Source organism: Cibotium barometz, chromosome 21 (assembly GCF_041138505.1).
Source record: "Cibotium barometz isolate CiBa-2024 chromosome 21, ASM4113850v1, whole genome shotgun sequence".
Taxonomy (NCBI): domain Eukaryota; kingdom Viridiplantae; phylum Streptophyta; class Polypodiopsida; order Cyatheales; family Cibotiaceae; genus Cibotium; species Cibotium barometz.
The window spans coordinates 23,652,388-23,672,606 of NC_141066.1; the positions used below are offsets into that span (position 1 = coordinate 23,652,388).

The following is a 20,219-nucleotide window of genomic DNA, read 5'->3' on the forward strand; positions in this document are numbered from 1 at the left end:
TGCTCCATTCAACCTCTCCAGAATATAATCAATTCGAGGCATCGGGAATCTACTCTTGATAGTCAGCTTATTGAGTGCACGATAATCGACACACAAACGGGAAGACCCATCTTTCTTCTTGACAAATAAGATCAGGGCTGCAAATGGCAACACGCTGGGGCGGATGAAGCCAGATTGCAACAATTCTTGGAGTTGGCGGTCCAACTCCGATTCCATTGCCTTGGAAAGGCGATACGAAAACTTGCTCAGGGGTTCCAAGCTTGGGAGGAGGTCAACCTTGTGGTCCTCCGGTCTGGACGGGGGGAGCTAGGAAGGAAGGCTGTCCCGAAGATAAATCTTCTGGAACTTTTCATGGAGAGCCAAGTACTTCTCGGAAGCACTAGATACCGTCTAGGTTGTCTGGATGTATATCATCGCACACTGTGCGCTTTCCTGACTGCTCGCTTAGCCTGCAAGTGGCTTATGAGCGGAAAGTTCGGAATTCCTGGCTCACTCTTAATAGTCACTGGGGCGTTTGACACATTCCGATTGATCTAGAACGTGTGCTTGTCCCACTTGACATCATGAAGAAACTTGTGAAACCACTGAATGCCCAAAATTATGTCTGCTCCTACAAGAGGGGCAACCATAAAATCATGCACAAATTCTATGCCCTGAATAACTAACTTAGCACCTAGAGCTTCATACTTGACGCTCGTTGTCATGCCTGTGCTAAAAACCTCAACCTGTTTGTCCACCGAAGTCAGGTTGAAACGGGCACGCCTAGCGGCCTATTCTGTGACCACATCTTCCGTGCTGCCGTTGTCAAACAAGACGACGACTCTCTGGCCACCTATGTAGCCAAAGGACTTGAGCAATTCGTTGCGCTCATACTCCTGGTCAGGGGCGCCCTTCTGCTTATCTTCGATCTTCCGGCTAACAATTGCTCCAACTGAAGCACCGGGGTTTGAAGAACTAGGGATAGCCACTGGGGTCTATGTGGGAGCTGAGCTCACCACCACGGAAGCTGTGGAGGCAGCGGCGGCAGGCTTTGGAGGCTTCTTAGAACAATCCCGAGAAGTATGTCCTTTTGTATGACAAAAGAAACATCTACCCTCCTTGTACTGAGAAAGCTCCTCAGCACTCAACTTGCCACATGTCTTGCCTGCCTCCCCTTTCTAGTCTGGAGTAAGCTTAGACGTATTGTTCGAGTTCTTGGAGCCAGAGGCTCCCGGGCTCTGTCCTGCAGAAGACCCCATCTGGTTCTGGCCATTGCTCCCCGAGGCCGTAGCCTTGGAAGAAGCCGGCTGGGAAGTCTTGGGCTTGCCACCATTATGCTTCATTGCTGCACTCTGCGCAAACTAGAGTGCGTCTTCAAAGGTGGCTGGCCTAAACATACGCACCTCCCATTGGATTTGCGTGTCAATGCTATACAAAAACTGCCCTTTCTTGTCCAAATCAGATAAGCCTAATTGCAAACATAAGGTCGAAATTCTATTGGCAAACTGAAGGACTGGTTGCGCGTTCTGACGCGCTCCCCTGAACTCGTCTTCGTGTCGCTCAAGGTAGTGGGGCGGTAGAAACCGCTGCTTAAGGTCGCGGACAAACTCGTCCCACACATAAGCTGCCATACCTAATCTGGTGTGGGCATGAGCCCACTGAGTCCACCAAGGAATGGCCTCACCTTCCAAATACCAACTGGCTAAGATCACTCTGTCAGTATTTGTCTTTCTAACTGCAGCAAAGTAAGCTTCAAATTGATGTAACTATGAATAAAGAGTTGTGGGATCGAGTTTACCATTATACTTACTGAAATTCATTTTCTCAGAAAAATGATTCGAGGGCGCCGCCGGTGTCAATCTGGCGTCCAAAGCTGCTAGGTAATGCTTGTGTTCCACGCGTCGCATGGCTTCGTCTTCACGTTGTCGGATCTCCAATGCACGCATTTGCAACTCAAGCAAAGAGCTTGACTGCGGTCGTGACCCTGGGAGAGGGTCCTTGTGTCGAGGATCTAGAATTTGGGATACGGAAGGAGAGGGAGGAGGAGATGGAAAACGCGATGCTGGAGAACGGGTACGCTCTTCCAGAGCCAAGATCTGTGCCTTCTCCTCGTCCAACTTGGTTGTCTGGTCTGCGATTGCTCGCATCATCTGCTGGAACATATCTGTAACACTCAAGCCTGGTGCCCTAGCTGGGCTGCCTGGTGCGCTCTGGCCCCATGGTTCTTGGTCTCTCTCGTCGTCGAAGCTCGCCATAGCAGGAAAACGCACTTCCTTTCTGGAGCACAATCTTACCATCCACTCTCTGTGTGGGAGATGTCCGGAGGCTTCCGGAGGCTGAAAACCAACCGTCCTTCGAGGGACAGGAGTCACTCCGAAAGGGGTAGTCCACCGGCATCTGAAAACCAACCACACGAGCGAGAAAAAAATCTGGTTTCTTTGCTGAATCTTTGCACTTGAAGTAGGCTCTGATACCACTGTAACATGCGGAAGCTTCGGAGAAGATCAGTAACTTCAATGCTCAAAAATCAGCACACTTTTCACGACGGAATTAACACACAAAACTGAATAAAGATGTGCAGAAAATAGAGAGAGAGGGAGAGATGGAGAGGACACAGTATTGGGTCCCAAATACCCTCTGTAGGGCCCCCACCACGGATGGTGTATTTGCTTTATTAGAATGATGTGAATCTGAAAAGAAAATACAGAAATCTTGACCTTTCTTGGCTAAGAAATCTCTGCCCTTGACCTGCAGTTCTTCACCCCTTTGCTTTAGCAACTCCTTGGCTTGTCTAGCTCTTGTTTGCCTTGGCTCTTGGTGAAATATGAGATAACTCAATGGGATTGTGGGCTCACTATTTATACTACTCCATAAATAGCGGTTGGCCAGCTTAAGTCCAGGCGGCCAGCAATAATCCTGTCCCACGACTGAATATTAGCATTAAATGCTAGAAAAATCCCATAAAAAGCTGCGCTTCTTTCCCTTGTTGGCTGGGCATCAGGTGCCTGCTGTAAGCCAGGTTTGGGCACTGTTTCAAGGCTGTTTGGGGACTGGGCAGCCTGTATGGGCTGTCCCATACTTGCCCTTACAGCCATAATTAGGCTGTACAGTCTGTAGGCTTCCCCTAGCCTGCCCTTAGGGCTGTCCTACCGCCCCTCCATGGCTGGTGGGTTTAGCCAGGGCCTTCTTGGCCCTCATGGGGGTAGTTTTACACTATTCCCATGCCCACACAAAGACTCGGGGTAGCCCTATGGGCTTAGCCCCTTTTCCTAAAAGCAAACCCTAACTACCTACTCAACGATCTAGCATCCAGTACCATACCAGATACACAGAATCACTGACATCATTCCAGAGGGAGACTCACAGCGCGGACTGGCACTGTTTCATGTGCAAGATAGTGCACACCTAACCTTGGACTCCTGTGCAGGACAATGCACACCTGACTGACTCGGACCACTGAGATGGATCCCTAGCTGACTCGTCCCGGACTGCGCTCACATGGGACCAGTTTTCCATCCCAGGTCCTGCACCTTTTGTAAAGATGTGTCTACGTGGCATCCAAGTGCAGGGTGCACGTGACACCTACATCAGCATATCTGTTTGTTTTGTATTCATCGATTATATTGATCCTGGCCAACGTGCCCATGGATTGTTCCTAAATAAATTCTTGAAAGGGGGGGGGGGGCCTGTTCCCCGCTCAGTGTGTTGTACTGTGCAAGATCCCTATTCCCTTCTCTCTCTCACCTCTCTCTATATCTTTATCTCTTGGACACATGGTTGAATCTGTCACAGCACGCCCCAATAGGCTTTTGCACCACATGTGGAAGCTCTGTGTCTTCTTTCAACCCTAAACACCTTTCCAGGAACTAGTAGATGGAAAACGCAAACAAGAGATGGAGAGAAGAGAGAGAAATAGCGGTCTTGGGTGGTCCTAACCTCTGTTTGATAAAGGTGCTCGAATTGAAGGAGGGTAATGGAGGTGGCAATTCTCGTAGCTACTCTCGGGTTATCGCATGACTAGAAGTTGTGGAAGTCGAAGAGCCATATATAGGGTGTGGTGGCACCTTGTCATAGAGATGTCCTGTGGCTAGGTTTTTGGGGGGGAGAAACCGCTAGGAAATGGGAGCCCAACCACCGACATTGCTCAGTGCCCTAGGGTGGTGTGCGTGCTGCTGTGCTGCGTGACTTTGACAAAGAAGCCCAATATTATTTTCGTGGGTTTTAGACACATTAAAATAAAAGGAGTACCTTAAGGCATCCCAGGCCACATGTGCAACTCTAGCGTATGCTGGTGCCTTTGCATGCATGACGACGACGGTCGTCAACGTGGGGAAAGGGCAGGGTCACCATGAAACGCGTTGCACTTCCCTTGAAACACGAAACACGAAACGTTGGTGAAACGTTTCATGCATGGAGTGAAACGTAGAACGTTTCAAGGTGGGTAATTTTTTTATTATTTTTTAAGAAAGAGACTTCTATTAAGTATGAGAAAAACATACAAAAATCACAGTTATAAGCCCATCTTCTCAACATTCAGAAATGGGCATTCAATTCGATGCCCAAATTTGGGAGTTTTGTCCAATTTGGGACAAAATCCCCTAATTGGTTGCCCAATTTGAGCAAATCTCAATTTGGATCCCCAAATTGGTTGCCCAATTCTTCCACCAATTCGAGGGTTTGGGCAAAACCCCTAAATTCAGGTTTGATTCCGATTTGGGCAAAACCCCCATATTGGTTGCCCAATTCTTCCACCAATTTGAGGGTTATGATTGATTGATTATTGAACTGTAGGTGTGCACTGTGTATACTTTCAGCTCTTTTGGAAATTGGCACCATGCCCAACCTTCAGATTTTATGTATATAATCGTTTCGGTCCATCATTTCACTGGCCACCTTCCCGTGGTGAAACATTTCATTCCAAAATGAATCGTTTCAGCAGTGAAATGTTTCGCGGTGTCTTTGGGAAAGGGGCAGCCGGCAAGCGGTCAACTCTCGCTCTCTCTTCCAGCAGACCAAGCGAAGGCCCTCGACTCTCTCTCTCTCTCTCTCTCACCTAGTGGACTGAAGCGAAGGCAACTCTCTCTCTCTCACCCGGTGGACCCATGGAAGGATCTTGGGCCAAAGGCCAGTTGAAAAAAAAAATAGCCAACTCGCTCTATAAAAGGCTGTTAACCTTGTTTTATCAATCTTGGAACCCTATCAACTTCCTACTCCCTGATCTCGAGCCCCCTAACCCCATATGATTAGTTTCCTAATCTGTAAATTAGTGTCCACTTTCATAACACACTTGATGGGACATGATTATATCTTGGATACATGGCTTGAAGCTTAAAGTTGCGAACAACTTTTAAGAAACTAGGGAGAATGTCACCAACCCGAACATTTCCCCAGTATGAAAGGAGTCTGGTAGATTCCTTTGAAAAGATGTGCTGACATAAACAAGGTCAATGTCTCCTCCCAAAACCTTCTCTTTGACAAAATGGTAGTGGACCTCTATATGCTTCGTGCGAGCATGAAAAACTGGGTTCCTGGCCAGCTGTATACTGCTAATGTTGTCACAGAAAATGACAACTTGTCTATCCACTGATAGACCCAAATCTGCAAGTAGCTTTCTCAACCAAGCTACCTCTCACATGCTGCCATAGCAGCACCTCTGTACTCAGCCTCTTTACTGGATAGAGAAACCGTAGACTGCTTCTTGCTGCTCCAAGTCACAGCAGCACTCCCCAAAGAAAACATGAAGCCACTAGTAGATCTTCTATCTGAGATACTACCAGCCTAATCAGCATCTGTGTACCCATGTACACATATCTCTGTCCCAATTTCATAAAATAGTCCACAATGCAAAGTAGACCTCACATACCTCAGTATGCGTCTCAATGCATCCAAATGCGGCTTCCGAGTGTGGGTATACTTCATGAAGGAGAAGGGTGAGATGTTCACTCATTTTCAGAATTTCAGAGTTTGTTAAAAGTTGTACCTCATGTGGAAACAAGGTTTAACAAAGGGATTTATTTATTTATTTATTTCATGCTTTTGGGTCGGCCATTTCCAGCATAAGGGTATAAATACCCATGCCCACCATTGTATTTTCTCAATCAGTTCATTGCTAATAAAGTTCAAGCTGTTCGTCAACTCTTCTCTCTCTCTCTGCGTCAACTTCTCTCTCTCTCACTGCGTGTGTTAAGCTTCCGCATACACGATTCTGACATGGTATCAGAGCTGAGCTCTTGATCCTCGGCTGTACGCAAGGAGCAGAAGGAGAAGGAAGGCAAAGGGCTGCGTTTTCTCAGCTGGAAAGCTCGTGACCTCGGCACGGAAGCGAAGAGGTGCAGTGCAACGTGGGGAGCTGACTACCAGCTTGCATGGCGTGCATAGCACGGACGTGAGAAGTCTAGAGGCAAGCATAACACGAAGCCAACGTCTAGGGAAGAGTGCAGAGCAAGCGCAGGCTGTGCAGGAGGCAGAGCGTGTCGGATGCTCGCGAGGAGGACAGAGCGCCTGGACCACCAGTTCGCGTGGAGTGTGGAGTCGGCTCAGCGGGAGCGGCAGCTCGAGTCGAGCGCTTGGCTCCTGCAAAAGAAGAGGGCAGCTCGCGTGTAGCGTTTTTTTTGCTTCTGCTGAGTATGGCCAGGCTGGTGCACGGCTGTAAAGAGCACTTTGATGGAAAGAGTGCGATAAGGAGGGCGCTGGAGAAGAGGCTAAGAGAGCGAGCTATGCGCATTCGGGCATGCTCTCTGTGTGGCCTGGCAGAGGGGCTCACGAGAACAGCAGAGCAGGAGCTTGTGCGCCAGCAGGACAAGGCTACTGGCACTTGGGAATGCCACCCTTTCTATCACTATGGTAGCAATGTGCTTAGCTGGATCGGCAATGAGGCCCTTACTACTGCTTATGCATTAGCTTCCCTAAGGTGCTCTAATCCCAAGAAGTCATTCATCGAGCTTCCATCGCTCACCTCCGAGGTCATCAAACAAAACAAGCTTGATGGAATGGATTTTGCGCATAGGGATTTGATCCTAGAGTCATATCCAATGAAGGCAAAGATCATCCATTATGAGCTACTGGCTATGAACCACACAACATTCATCATGTTATCCAGTCTATAGGTGGCTGCTTTGATCTTTAGAAAGCTTCTTCAGGAACATGATATAGTCTCCAAAGAAGATGATGAGACAATATTAATGTCCCAAGGTAAAGTGTATGCATCCAACTCAGTGGAAGATTCGGAGCAAACATTGGAATTCCATAATCGAGCTTATGTGGTCCAAGCCACATTGGCTAAGGATTCTGCATTCTAGTTGTATAACAGTTCCACCACATGCTTCAGCCAGAGAGAGGCACGTGAGTGGAAGAGAGGGCTATTCTGAGCTCTCAAACAGGTGATTTGGACCCGTGTGTCAGAGTTCAAGGCACATGCATCTGGCATGGAACAGCTTGACAAATCTATGGACGTGATGTGTTCGTAGTTCATCGGTAGCAGACTATGGATGGGATGAGTTCCTGGTTCATTGTGTAGCAGAATTTTGGGCGTCGTGTGTCAACAGTTCAAGGTTCAGAGGATTTTTTTTGAACGTGATGTGTTCGTAGTTCAACGAATGGGGGATCATGGATGTGGAGTTGTCTGCAATTCATTATTCTATGTGGCAGCTGAAGCTCAAGATGGCATTCCTTGAGGAGACAGGTTGTTTGGTGCATTTTTCGAGCTGTATTCGGTATCCAGCCGGTACTGAGATGTCCATGGTTGCATCTGCATCGACTTGGTTTCTTCATCTATGTCCACTATGAGCTACAGAGAGGGTGTTAAAAGTTGTACCTCATGTGGGAATAGGGTTTAACAAAGGGATTTATTTATTTATTTATTTCATGCTTTTGGGTCAGCCATTTCCAGCATAAGGGTATAAATACCCATGCCCACCATTGTATTTTCTCAATCAGTTCATTGCTAATAAAGTTCAAGCTGTTCGTCAACTCTTCTCTCTCTCTCTGCGTCAACTTCTCTCTCTCTCTCACTGCGTGTGTTAAGCTTCCGCATACACGATTCTGACAGAGTTATGGCTGAAAAGAAAACAGGGAAATATGTAAAGTGCCTAAGGTCAGATAGAGGGAGAGAGTACTTCTCCAACAAGTTCTCTAAATTTTTGAAGAAGAATGGTATTCGGAGACAGTTTACATGCAGATGCACTCCGCAGCAAAATAGAGTTGCTGAGCGGAAAAGCAGGCACATTGCTGAGATTGCGCGAGCATTGATGGGAGAGAAGAATATGCCGCATAGCTATTGGGCTGAGGCTGTTTCTACAGCAGTTTACATCATGAACACGACTCCAACTGCAGCCACACATGATGTAACTCCAGAGGAGAGGTTTACTGGCAGAAAACCTGATTTGTCTCATTTGAAAGTCTTTGGATGCATTGCATATGTGCATGTGCCAGATGAGCTGAGAACTAAGCTGAAAAATGTGTGTTTATTGGGTATTCCCATGAGCAAAAGGGATACAGGTGTTATAATCCTGCTACACGTGAGTTGAGGGTAAGCAGGGATGTTGTTTTTGATGAGATGAGCAGCTGGTATGCTGCTGAAAAAGCAGCTGTTGGGGTTGATGTGAGTGGAAATGTGGTTGCACAGAATGCAAGTCAGCAATCACAGTCTTTGAGTGGACCAGGAGAGTCCTCATCTAGTGATTCAATTGATAGACCATGGAGTGGCAGGCTGCGTCATAATACCAGTCCTGCAAATGTGATTAGTACATCACATAAAGGCAAAGAGAAAGTGGTTAAGCCCCTTAGTATGCCTGACATTTCTGCAGGGCATTCTCATGTTGATGGAGAGTCTAGTGGCTCAGAGATGAGCCTTGATGAGGATCTTGGGATACCAGCTATGAGAACACTTGGCGTAAAGAAGGCTATGGAAGCCATGAATGCAAAGCTGCGAAGATCTGGGAGAGTGTAGAATCCTGTCCAGAGGTTTACCTATGATGGTTATGTGGCACATCACTATGCATACATGGCAAAAGTTGTACAGGTTGTAGAGCCCACATGCATTGATGAGGCTGTTGGAAATGTGTATTGGGAGAAAGCTATGGATGAGGAGATGGATGCATTATATGGAAATGAGACTTGGGATTTAGTGCAATTGCCTGAAGGCAAGAAAGCCATTGGATGCAAGTGGATGTACAAAGTAAAACATAACAGTGATGGAAGTAGAAGCAGGTACAAGGCTAGATTGGTAGCCAAAGGATATGCGCAGACATATGGCATTGATTATGAAGAAACTTTCAACCCAGTTGCCAAGATGGCAACAGTGAGAGTTGTGATAGCAGTGGCTGCGTCAAAGCAATGGTCTTTACATCAGATGGATGTAAAGACTGCATTCTTGCATGGAGATTTACGGGAAGAGGTGTATATGTTGCAGCCACTTCCTTGTGTGGTCATCAATAAATGTCACATAATACCTGCAGCCTCCCATAGACATAGTCTCGTAGGACCCCATACATCTGAATACACAACATCTAGTGCATTTCTGCTCACATTTCTGTCACGTGGAAATACATGCTTTGTTTGCTTTCCAAATTGGCATGCTTCACATATTTTCTGCATACCTTCAACTTTAAACTTTGGCAGCCCTGTCACAATTCCTTTAGTCTGCATAGACTTCATTCTCTGCACATTCACATGTCCAATTCTTTTATGCCAAATGTCTGTGTCTGCAACAATTCCTGAACCATGTGCAAACATCGCAGCACTCACTTCAGGCATGTTTACATTCAATGTAAACATTCTGCCCACTCTGTTGCCTTTTGCAACCAACCTGCACTTGTCTTTAAAGTCTTCAACATAACAACCATCAGGGTTAAACCGAACCTGCAGACCCTGCTCAATCATCTGGCCAACTGAAACCAGATTCTTTGTTATGTTCGGAACATGAAGTACATCTGCAAGATACTTCACTTTGCCATCCTCTGCATAGACAATGGCACATCTCCAACATGGGCAATTGGATGAGCAGTGTCATCCCCTGTTTCCAGAAAACCTGGTCTTTCAAGGTTTTTCATCTCCTTGAACCACTCCCCATGACTTGTCATGTGGTTCGAAGCACCTGAATCAATGTACCATACATCATCTTTATGTGCTGCTTCAACATTTTCAGACATGGCATTAACGACATGCTGCATAACTGTCATGTGCATGATCAATGCCATGGACAATCTTCAGACACTGATCCAGAAGAGGCAGCCAGATAAAGAGTATGAACCAGTTAGAACCAGAATCTAGGAGCACAGAGTGCAGATATGACAGTGTTGTTGGCTGCACACAAGGGAGTCGGCAGTACCAGAGGTGTGTCGACTGAACCAGGTTGGAGGGCGGCTGCAGGCGCATCATCATAAAGGGCATTTTTGACCAGTTGGCTGGCCGACTAGCAGTCGGCCAGCACTCCTATGGACCAAAGGACCTATAAATAGGCACAAGTGCTCCTTGTTGTAATCATTCATTCCACTAGGGAGTGGATCAAGTTCTAGGACAGATTTTGGTGTGTTACCACCTTTTATGTAAGGCAACCTATGGCTATAGATTAGGGTACCTTTTTGTACCATATGAATATACTGAATTTCCAGCACATCTCTCTCTCTCTCCTCTCTCTCTACATCTGCGTTTTGCATCAGATGGTTTCCAAGAGTGTTTAGGGCTGAAAGAAGACTCCCAGAGCTTCCGCATGTTACATTGGTATCAGAGCATCAGGCTAAGCAAAGCTAAACACTGAATCAGTCCCATATGATGGCGTACAGGTCCAAGGTACAGGAAAGTACACGGATTCAAAGCCCAAGGCAAGGAACACAGATCGGGAAGAGCTCCCAGGAGGTTTGTTGGTGGTGTTCCACAAAGCCAAAGGGGATGGCAGTCCTATGAGCCAGATAGGTTCTCAGGCAACGGTCCCAAGGAGGTTCATCCTCCAAGGGTGATGTGAGAGTGCCAAACTCATTTCTCAGGAATGAAGACCAAGACGGTGTTCAGAGTCAGGGCAGGAATGGATTGTGGACTAGATGGAACAGATGCATAGATCTTCATCTGAGATAGAGTGGTTTGGAGAACAGGCCGGGATTTCAGAGAAAAGGGTTGCCAGGGATGGATGGATGACAGAGGGACTTTGGGAAAATATTTGGGATGATAACAGTCATCCAAGAGCAGGTTGGAAGCCCGTCATCAAGTTTAGCAGAGGGGGATGTCATGTGCATGATCAATGCCATGGACAATCTTCAGACGCTGATCCAGAAGAGGCAGCCAAATAAAGAGTATGAACCAGTTAGAACCAGAATCTAGGAGCACACAGTGCAGATATGGCAGTGTTGCTGCGCTCGCTGAAGCTTTCGCTCCCCCCCACTCGCGCTGCCGCCTGCACGCACACCCCCCTCCCCACCCTCGCGACTGCTCCCCTCGCCTGCCCCGTCCTCTCCGCCCTCGCGTCTACCCCCCCCCCCCCCCCCCCGGGCTGGTCTTCTCGCGCCCCTCGCCCCTGCTCTTTTGCGCCCGCCGCCCCCTGCTCTTCCCCTTCCTCAGTGACCCGCCCCCTCCGCCCTCCCCCCCCACCCCTTTTCGCGTTTCCTCCGCCCCCCGCTCTTTCGCCGCCTCTGCCTTACGCCCCTCCCCCTCTATTTGTGTTTTTTTTTCGCCCCCCTCTGTTTCTCTGTCTTCCGCCTTTCCCCCTCCGCCCCTCCCCACTCCGCCTTTTGTGCAGCTCGGTTCTTGCAGGACACTCCGCATTCGCTTCGCCTTCGACTAAGCTTCAGACACTGATGGAGGTTCCTCCCGCCCCACCTCATAGGGACTCTTTCGCAGCCCCCTCGCCCGCCCCTGAGGATACCCCCATCAGGCTTTCTCTTTCGCCAGAAGAGGAAGCGAGCCTCGCCGCAGAGGTGGAACGCCTCCAGGCACATTCCACCATCTGCCGTATAGTCGACACTCGCCCCAGCAGAGGGGAGATCCGGGATATTCAGCTACCTAGGATAGGGGGGGGATGGATCGATCAGAGAGTGGAGTTTTCGGGGCTCCCGAACCAGTGTTTTATATGCAGGCAGGTCGGCCACATGGCCAAGGCCTGCCCTCGCAAGAGACCCCGACCTTCACCGCAGCAGCAGGCCCCCGATGGCCCGCCCACAGATGCGGCTCGGCAGGCAACCTGCGGGACACCTACTCAGCCCACAGAGACCTCGGAGTGGCAGCCTGGACAGGGGCGCCGTAGAGGGAGACAGCCCACAGCAGCATGCCCAGAGACCGATGCAGAAGCAGCCACAGTCTCAGCATCACTGGGTTCCAGTGAGGAATAGCTTTGCTCCCCTCCAAGAGGAGACCCCAGCGCAGACTGAGGATCAGAAGATGCCAGCACCCCCTCCTTCGCCCCCACCCCCCCCTCCCCCGTTCCCCCCTCCCGCCTCGCTTCCACCTTCGCCTCCTCCCGTTCCCGCTCCCATTTTGTCAGCGGCTCCTTCTCCACCCCCCTCTTCCCCCCCTCCTCCCCCTCCGCTCGACTCAGCTCCCCGGGAGGCCCTGGCAGTACCCTGGCACTCACCTGCAGTCCGGCGGGCACTGAGCACAGACCTTGCTCAAGCACCGCAGAGGAGACCTACCATGCCGATTCAGGCTTCACGGATATCCTCTATCCGCAATCGGCTGAGTAGTCTCGATACTAGACAGCGCTCGAAGGCTTTTGACTACTCCTTCACACGGCTTTTTGGAGCGGAGAGCCCCCATGAGCCAGCACCCATCAGAGTTCATGTAGTGATACCTCCGGCCCGAGGGGAGGAGGCACTTGATTCAGCGGTGGCCTTCTCCTTCCCTCTCTGTGGCCCTAGCGACCAGGAGTGGACTCTGGATCTCGCTCTTAGCATTTTGAAGACTCAGGCAGTTGAGTTTTCTCACCATGTGAGCGATCTGGAGATGACAGACGTGATAGGCCGACTCTGGGAGTTGGCTCATTTCTTTGATACCGGGAGTGTGGATGCCTCCGAGATTGGACATTTGGTGGTTCGCATAGTGGCAGACCTAGCACGCGACCCTGGTTATGTATGCATACACGAGGTTGCTCTCTCTGAGCGGGAGGCAGTCGCCATGGGACACAGCCACTGGCGCCTGATCCGAGATTCTTGCAGCACACCGGGTGGGCAAATTCGCAGCTGCTCGGATGGGGACTATTCTCCATCCAAGCCGCTTGCGAAGGCCCGCCGTATGGCTGAGACAGTCTCCACCTCAGCAGGTCATCCATGAGGATCATCTCATGGAATGTATAGGGCCTTGGCGGCGCACACTATGTACGTTATCGTGGTTGCTTGAGGCAGGAGCTTCAAAGATGCCTGGTTGGGAGCAGTATTGATATTCTGATGATGCAGGAGCACCATTTGAGTGAGCAAGATTCGGAGATACGGTTCGGTGATGCCTGGTAGATGGGACACATTTTGGTCTGCAGGGTTTGGCCCCTTGGCTGGGCAGGGAGGAGTATGTATGGTCATTGCGGATGTATGGAGGCAGGCCATTGTGGATCGTGGGGTCATTGTGCCTGATAGAGCACAGTATGTTATTCTGAGGATACATGATGAGCTCTTTGGCGTGCTCAATGTCTATGCGCCCAACCATGCTAGTGCCAGAGCAGAGTTCTGGACCCTTGTTACGGATGCATTGCCCGAGGCCACACATTGGTGTGTCGGGGGAGACTTCAACATGCTTGAGGACCCGGCCCCGATAGGGTGGGAGGCAGTCATGTTACAGTGCACGGCATGGAGCTTGCAGCTTGGGAGCGATTTTGCATGACACTGCGGATCACTGATGCATGGCAGTATGAGGCTTTCTCCCGCTCTCAGGACAGTCTTAGTTTTTCTCGGTCGGATTTCCGGCAGGGAGGGACTAATCTATCACGGATTGATCGCTTCTATGTGGGCGACAGGTTCGGGGAGCGTGGGAGCTCCGTTGGCATTCTCAATGGCACCTCTTTTCAAGACCATGCGCCAGTTATTTTGACACTTGAGGAGAGGACACGGGAGACCAGCTTGCAGTTGAGGATCCCAGAGAGGATACTTACAGATCCCAGTCTTTCTGAGGACATTGAGAGGATATGGCATGATAGCCAGAGCTCAAACCTGGATGCAACAGGCCAGTGTGCCCAGGGACTCATCGAGCTCAGCTCTTTTTTGCACGCTGTAGCCTTGACAGGGCTGGGAGAGACACGAGAGTGGGAGCGTCGCTTGAGACGTAGCCTTGCTTCGCTCCAGCGCCTTCAGGAGCAGCAGCCTACATGTGAGTGGGTGGCGTCCCAACTGAGCCAGGCCTCTCAGTGGACGCAGCTTGGTGATAGAGTGACTGGGGAGTTCTTTGAGATTACTAGACCCCGCCATGCTCGAGCAGGAGTACGCCAGCTCAGGAGGCAGGACGGATCGTTAGCCACCACTGAGCCCGGGGAGATCAGAGCCATTGCCACTGAGTTCTATAGAGACCTGCTTTCAGCGGAGCCAGCCACGGAGACACGTGATGCTTGCAGACAGACTGTGTGGGCCCATGTGTAGAGGAGGGTCACAAATCGTATGCACACAGTTCTGGGTGAGCCTCTTTCAGAGGATGAGCTTGTTGAGGCTTTGAGGATCCTTCCGCGCCATAGTTGCCCTGGGGAGGACGGATTAACGCCTGCCTTTTTTATGCGCTATTGGGACCTTTTGGGGCCAGGCCTCCGCAGGGGGTTTCAGTATGTTTTGGACACTGGGGTGATGCCACAAAGCTTTTCAGAGGGCTTGATCTTTCTTATCCCCAAGGGGGAGGGAGTGTCAGATGATATTCGGCATTGGAGACCTATTACGATCCTCAATACTGTCTACAAGGTCCTGGCAAAGGCCTTGAGCTTGAGGATCCAGCCCTTCCTTGGGGAGCTGATTCATGCTACCCAGACAGGATTCGTCAAGGAGCGCATTATCCTTGACAACATTTTCACCTTCTGGGAGGCGACGGCCCGAGCTAGATTTCTCGGTGAGGACCTGGTCGTGATGCTTCTCGATTTTGAGAAGGCATACGATAGAGTCGATTGGGGTTTCTTAGAGGGCACTATGCTTCGCCTGGGTTTTGAGCCAATCTGGGTTCGAGGAGTGGCGGCTCTATATTCCACAGCTCGTAGCCAGGTGCTGATGGCAGGAGGACGGGGACCGAGCTTTGAGTTGACCAGATCAGTCCGTCAGGGGTGTCCTCTCGACCCGTTTCTTTTTCTCTTCTTTGCTGAGGCTATGAGCATGTATCTGACGGCAGAGGAGGTTGGTTTGAGAGGACTCCAGCTCCCAGTCCGGGGTGAGGACCTGCTCGATTCTGAGTTTGCTGATGACACGGGATTGTTTTTGCATGGCCAAGAGGCCAATCTTCAGAGGACAGAGCAGTCGCTATAGGTTTTTGGTGCAACTTCGGGAGCATTGATCAATTGGCACAAGACAGTGGCCTTTTGGATCAGTAGCGCTCCCACTACGGCATGGAGCCCAGACCCAGGTTTTAGATGGATTCCTCCTGGCACAGCAGTGCGGTATTTGGGATGCCATATTGGACTTGATTTGTCACCTGAGCAGCAGATCGCCCCGCTTCTTCTGAGCATTCGGAAGAAGCTTTTGTATTGGAGTACAGCTCGGCTATCCTTGGCTGGGAGAGTGGTGGTGACAAATCAGGTGCTTTTAGCAACCATGTGGTACATCACGTCTTGCTGGATCTTCTCGAGCTCTTGCATCAGCCACGTACAGCGGCTGATCAGGAACTTTCTTTGGTCTGGGCGGGATGCCCGGGCTAAGGTTGCTTGGGCAGTTATTACTCTTCCGCTGGCCCAGGGGGGCTTGGGTACTATAGATCCAGTTGATCAGAGTAGAGCTTTATTGGGGAAGCTTATTGTTCGGGGGCTGCTTCCAAGCGCTAAGCCTTGGAAGGAGCTTCCTTTTCAGCGACTGCAGGCTAGGGCTCCGGGGGCACTTGGACACCAAAGATACGATGGATCTTCATAGAGATGAGGAGGACAGGCCTTAGTAGAGAATGGGAGGACAGATTTGCCTTGAGCATCCTGCGAGCTTGGGAGCTGCTGAGACCGGGGCTTTCTCAGAGACCTCCTACTTGTGAGGAGGAGCGGGCCAGACAGCCGCTCATCTAGAGCCCAGCGGTACGCACAGAGCAGGGTCATATGCTGGGTTCTCGGCCTCGTCTAGCCTGGGGACCATTGGCGGCAGGCCCAGCACGCAGTTTTGGAGACTGGCAGGCCTTCTGCAGTCTCCCACAGGAGATCCACGTGGAGAGACTGAGTGACTTCAGAGGGGGGCTAATTATGAGGGATGACATTCAGGAGGCACTCACTGAGGAGTGGTTCACGCCTTTCGAGCCAGCGGCCCCACGATGGATGGGAGCCTTTACACAGTTGGAGATCCTGATTGCTGTCAGAGCTTGCACTGAGGATGGTAGATGCCTCTACTATGAGATCCAGGATGAGGGCAGACTTCAGAGAGTGGAGACGGAGTCGCCTTTGGTTGCAGAGTGCATCTTTCGAAGGATACGAGTAGTGGCCGCCGCTTCCCGGAAGTGGCATATTGATCCAGACCCTGCAGATGTGGACTCTGATTGGCGCATATGGGCATATGCTGCGCACCCCTTGGCCCGGCTCAAGTAAGACCCTGGCGAGTACGAGTGGCATGATCCTTATGCGTCCCCCAAGGCCGCAGAGATCACCTTTTTCCAGTACACTGTTCGAATGGGGAGACATATTTTGACTGCGAGGAGAATGGTCCCTCCAGCTGCATCGGAGAAATGGCGTCTACAGGGACTCTCACAGGAGTTCCTGGAGGATTTTCGGACTAGGCTCTGGGCTAGTCGACAGGCACGCAGGATCTCGACTTTCCAATGATTGGTTGCCCACAGGGGCTCTGCAGCAGTTGGCACCTGGCTTATCTACAGTGGTCTTCCGGCGGCCTGCGTCCTATGCGGCCACCCTTTGGAGACACAGAGACACTACCGATGGAACTGTCCACAGGCGCAGCAGATTTGGCTGCGGATGCTGCGCATTTTGGCCCCCCTCTCTCCAAAGGGCATGTATACGTGGGGTGCCGCTGCTTGGTCGACTTTGTCAGGACCTGCTCTGGGATACGAGACGGGGCAAGACAGCCAGACCATCAGATTCATTAGAGGCAAGTCTCGCCTTGTTCCTTCACTAGATTTCTCGTCCGCTGACTGGACATAGGAGGGATCTACGATGGGAGCTCCTCAGCAGCCTCACCATCTGGTTCACCTTGAGAGCCCGGTGTTTCAGGGCCTTTGAGGGGAGACTGGAGCGACCAGCAAAGACTGTTCGGGTGATTTGGCAGGAGTTGATCCACACCCTGCGAGGACAGTATGATCGCATGTCCTATATACTGATAGAGAGCTAATACATAACTTTTCTGGCTCCTTGGTTCCAGTCCTTGAACTCTCACATCTGCAACAGTCGGATTGATCTCCGGTATCTCTGATGCCTCTTCATGCTCACCTTCTATGTAGTCCCAGTAACCCTTTCCCATCAGGAAATTTATCAACCTGAACCTCCAAGCATAGAAGTTGTTCTTATCAAGCTTCTCAACAACAATCTCGTTTATGCCATCGTTTGACATCTTGCCAGACACAAATTTATCAGAACAGCACTCTGGTCGACACTGCACAAACTGCTATATTTTCTGCAGCGATACTGTACTACACTCAAATGTCACAACCAGTGACATCAATGTGTATACATACACCCAATGATAACTGTTCACCTCCTTGTAACACACACAATGTCTGCACAACCAATCTGTCTTCTTGCAATTCTTAAAACAGAGTTCTGCATAGAATCGATGACTTACCCGCAGTACTCGAAATCGCCTGCTTTTTGAAAAACGGAGGTCCTAACGCGCCCGAAACACGTTTTCGGCCCGTAAAATGATGTCCAATAGGTGTCCAATAGGACAAAATAGTTGCCCTGTAGCTTTACTCTCGCGAAGAAAGCTCCTCAATCAGAGATCGTTTGTCGATGCCTCTCGTAGAGCTCCCGACAAGGATGTAGTCGCCAACACAAATAGGGAAGAGTAGATGAAGCTCTTACCCTCTTATCGCTTCCTGTGCTTCTTTTGCTTGCAGCTCAGTCCTTAGCATGAACCAAGCTCTGATACCATGAAAAGATGCAGGAGAGAAGAGAGCTTGAGCTCTTGTGAGCACAAACACACTCATAAAACCCTAAAAGAGAACACACAAGGTGAGAGGCTGAAAATCTTCTTCTTCTTCACACAATACTCAACACACCATATACAAAGATAAGAGTACACACAATATGAAAGGTACTCAACCAAATACATACTAGGGTACTCTATAGTGTGAACCCAACTAAATGAGCTGGCGCTATAACTATGTCAGTCTCTAGAATGGCTGTCACACACAGCCTGTCATCCCACTGGCCGCATATCACCCATGATCTCACCAACCATGCCAGTGGTGTAAGTGTGGGGCCTATCTCCCAGGCGAGTCATCAGTGTCCACCGCCTCACTAGATGAGCTCGATATCTCAACATCCTTGACATCTAAATATTTAGAAAGTACAAGCTCTACGAACGGGAAATTATCCAATACAAAAGATCTAGCGCTTGAAGCTTGGTCTAAGGGCTTGAAATGGTTTCTTGAACACAGAAATGGGCATTGGAACTCAGTGTCAAGTGGAAAGCATGTATAGTGAGCTCCTAAGGATTTGGGAGAGATTTAGTATTGAAACATGGTGCTCATATACATCTCTAATAAGGTGGAATGCAAAGGATCACACTCCTAAAACCTAGGAGGGTTACTATTGGGGGGAAATTTCTTCGAGTGGGATAAAATCAAGTGTGTTACTAACCAGTGCTATAAAGTACCTACATCTTCAATGCATCAAAAGCAACTCGATTACATCAACTTCAACTTATGAGCACAACAAAACAAGTGTTATGGGAAGCTAGGGTCACATTCTAAGGTTGAAGGAAGTAGGCAAGATTGCCTTTCCTTCTACTCCATCAATCTAATGGTCCAAATGATATATTCAATGTCAAACTAATGGTCCAACCGATATACCCAGTGATGAGCAGAATTCAGGTGAATTCTCTCGTCTGGATCCATAGACATGGGTTGGCAGAGGACCAATCTATCGGCCTGCAAGAAATTCGGGATTCATGATCTCCTCCACCCCTCTGTCGTCATTGCCATTAGCATTATGTGCCTGCTGATGTGTCAAACGATCCTCTGTACCCACCTGTCAGTATCCACGCAGAATCTTGGAGTGTATGTCAGAAAGGTCGCCGGAGATCGTGAGGATAAATATGTACGATCAAGTTGAACTTAAAAGAGGATCTCACGAAGAGGGAAAAGAAAGGGTTATGGTGCAATTCTCTGGGCAAGATGATAGTGATTCTATACCACTCCATCAATAGAAAACTGAAAATTTAAAAATGGAAAGGCATGTGATGCATACCCTCGCTTGTTTGTTCGTCGCGTTGGGCAGCACTGTCGTCCGGGCTGCGATCTTCAACGCGAGATCGTTTGGTGTCCTGTGCGACGAAGCGAGCCGCGATCTGCACAGCCCTCTGCTTGGCGAGCTCAAATTCGCTGAGAGGAGGGGGCACTCTGTTGTATGACACGCCCGAACCGCTGTCGTCGAACTTGCGCTTGTTCTGGGTGTCTGCCATGGCTACGGCTACGGTTACAGCAATGCGTCTTGACTAGGGCCCTACGTACCTGATCGGTGCTTTCTGCTTTTTTTTCACCTCATAAAAAACCCTAATGTGCAGCTGTTCTACGTACTACTCATATACTAGTACTCAGCCCGCCCGTTGCTGCGATATATATATGACATTGGTGAAGCGTGTGTGTGTTTGGGGTAAGGTCTCGTGATCGAGTCTTTCTCATCCGTAAAAGACACTCCTTGGTACAAATAAAAATCTCGCATTACAAAAGACATATTAAGAAGCATGGAAGCCAAAATACAAAGGGTCAATCAAAGGGGTTTTTTCCTCTTATTTTTTAGAAATCAAGGATTTCTTTTTTCTCTCCTCTCCTTGTGCCTTGGTTGTCCATGGTTAATATGTAATAGATATATATATATTGTTATTTGGGGCATTGATATATATATATATATATTATCATTTGGGACGTTGATATATATATATATATACACACACACACACACACACATAATTAGTCATTCAGGGCGTTTTGGTTTGGGAAAT

At 49.5% G+C, this 20,219-nt stretch overlaps 1 protein-coding gene across 1 annotated transcript in view; it reads right to left on the minus strand.

Moving 5' to 3' along the window:
• The window catches only part of LOC147626973 (uncharacterized), a 34,825-nt gene extending 14,855 nt beyond the window's left edge, over positions 1-19,970 (minus strand). Inside the window, exon 1 of the mRNA XM_086815546.1 lies at positions 19,466-19,970. Within this exon, the coding sequence (XP_086671672.1) occupies positions 19,466-19,679 (214 nt within the window). The 5' untranslated portion in view covers positions 19,680-19,970. The remainder of the gene's footprint in view (positions 1-19,465) is intronic.
• Between the last annotated feature and the right edge of the window lie 249 nt (positions 19,971-20,219).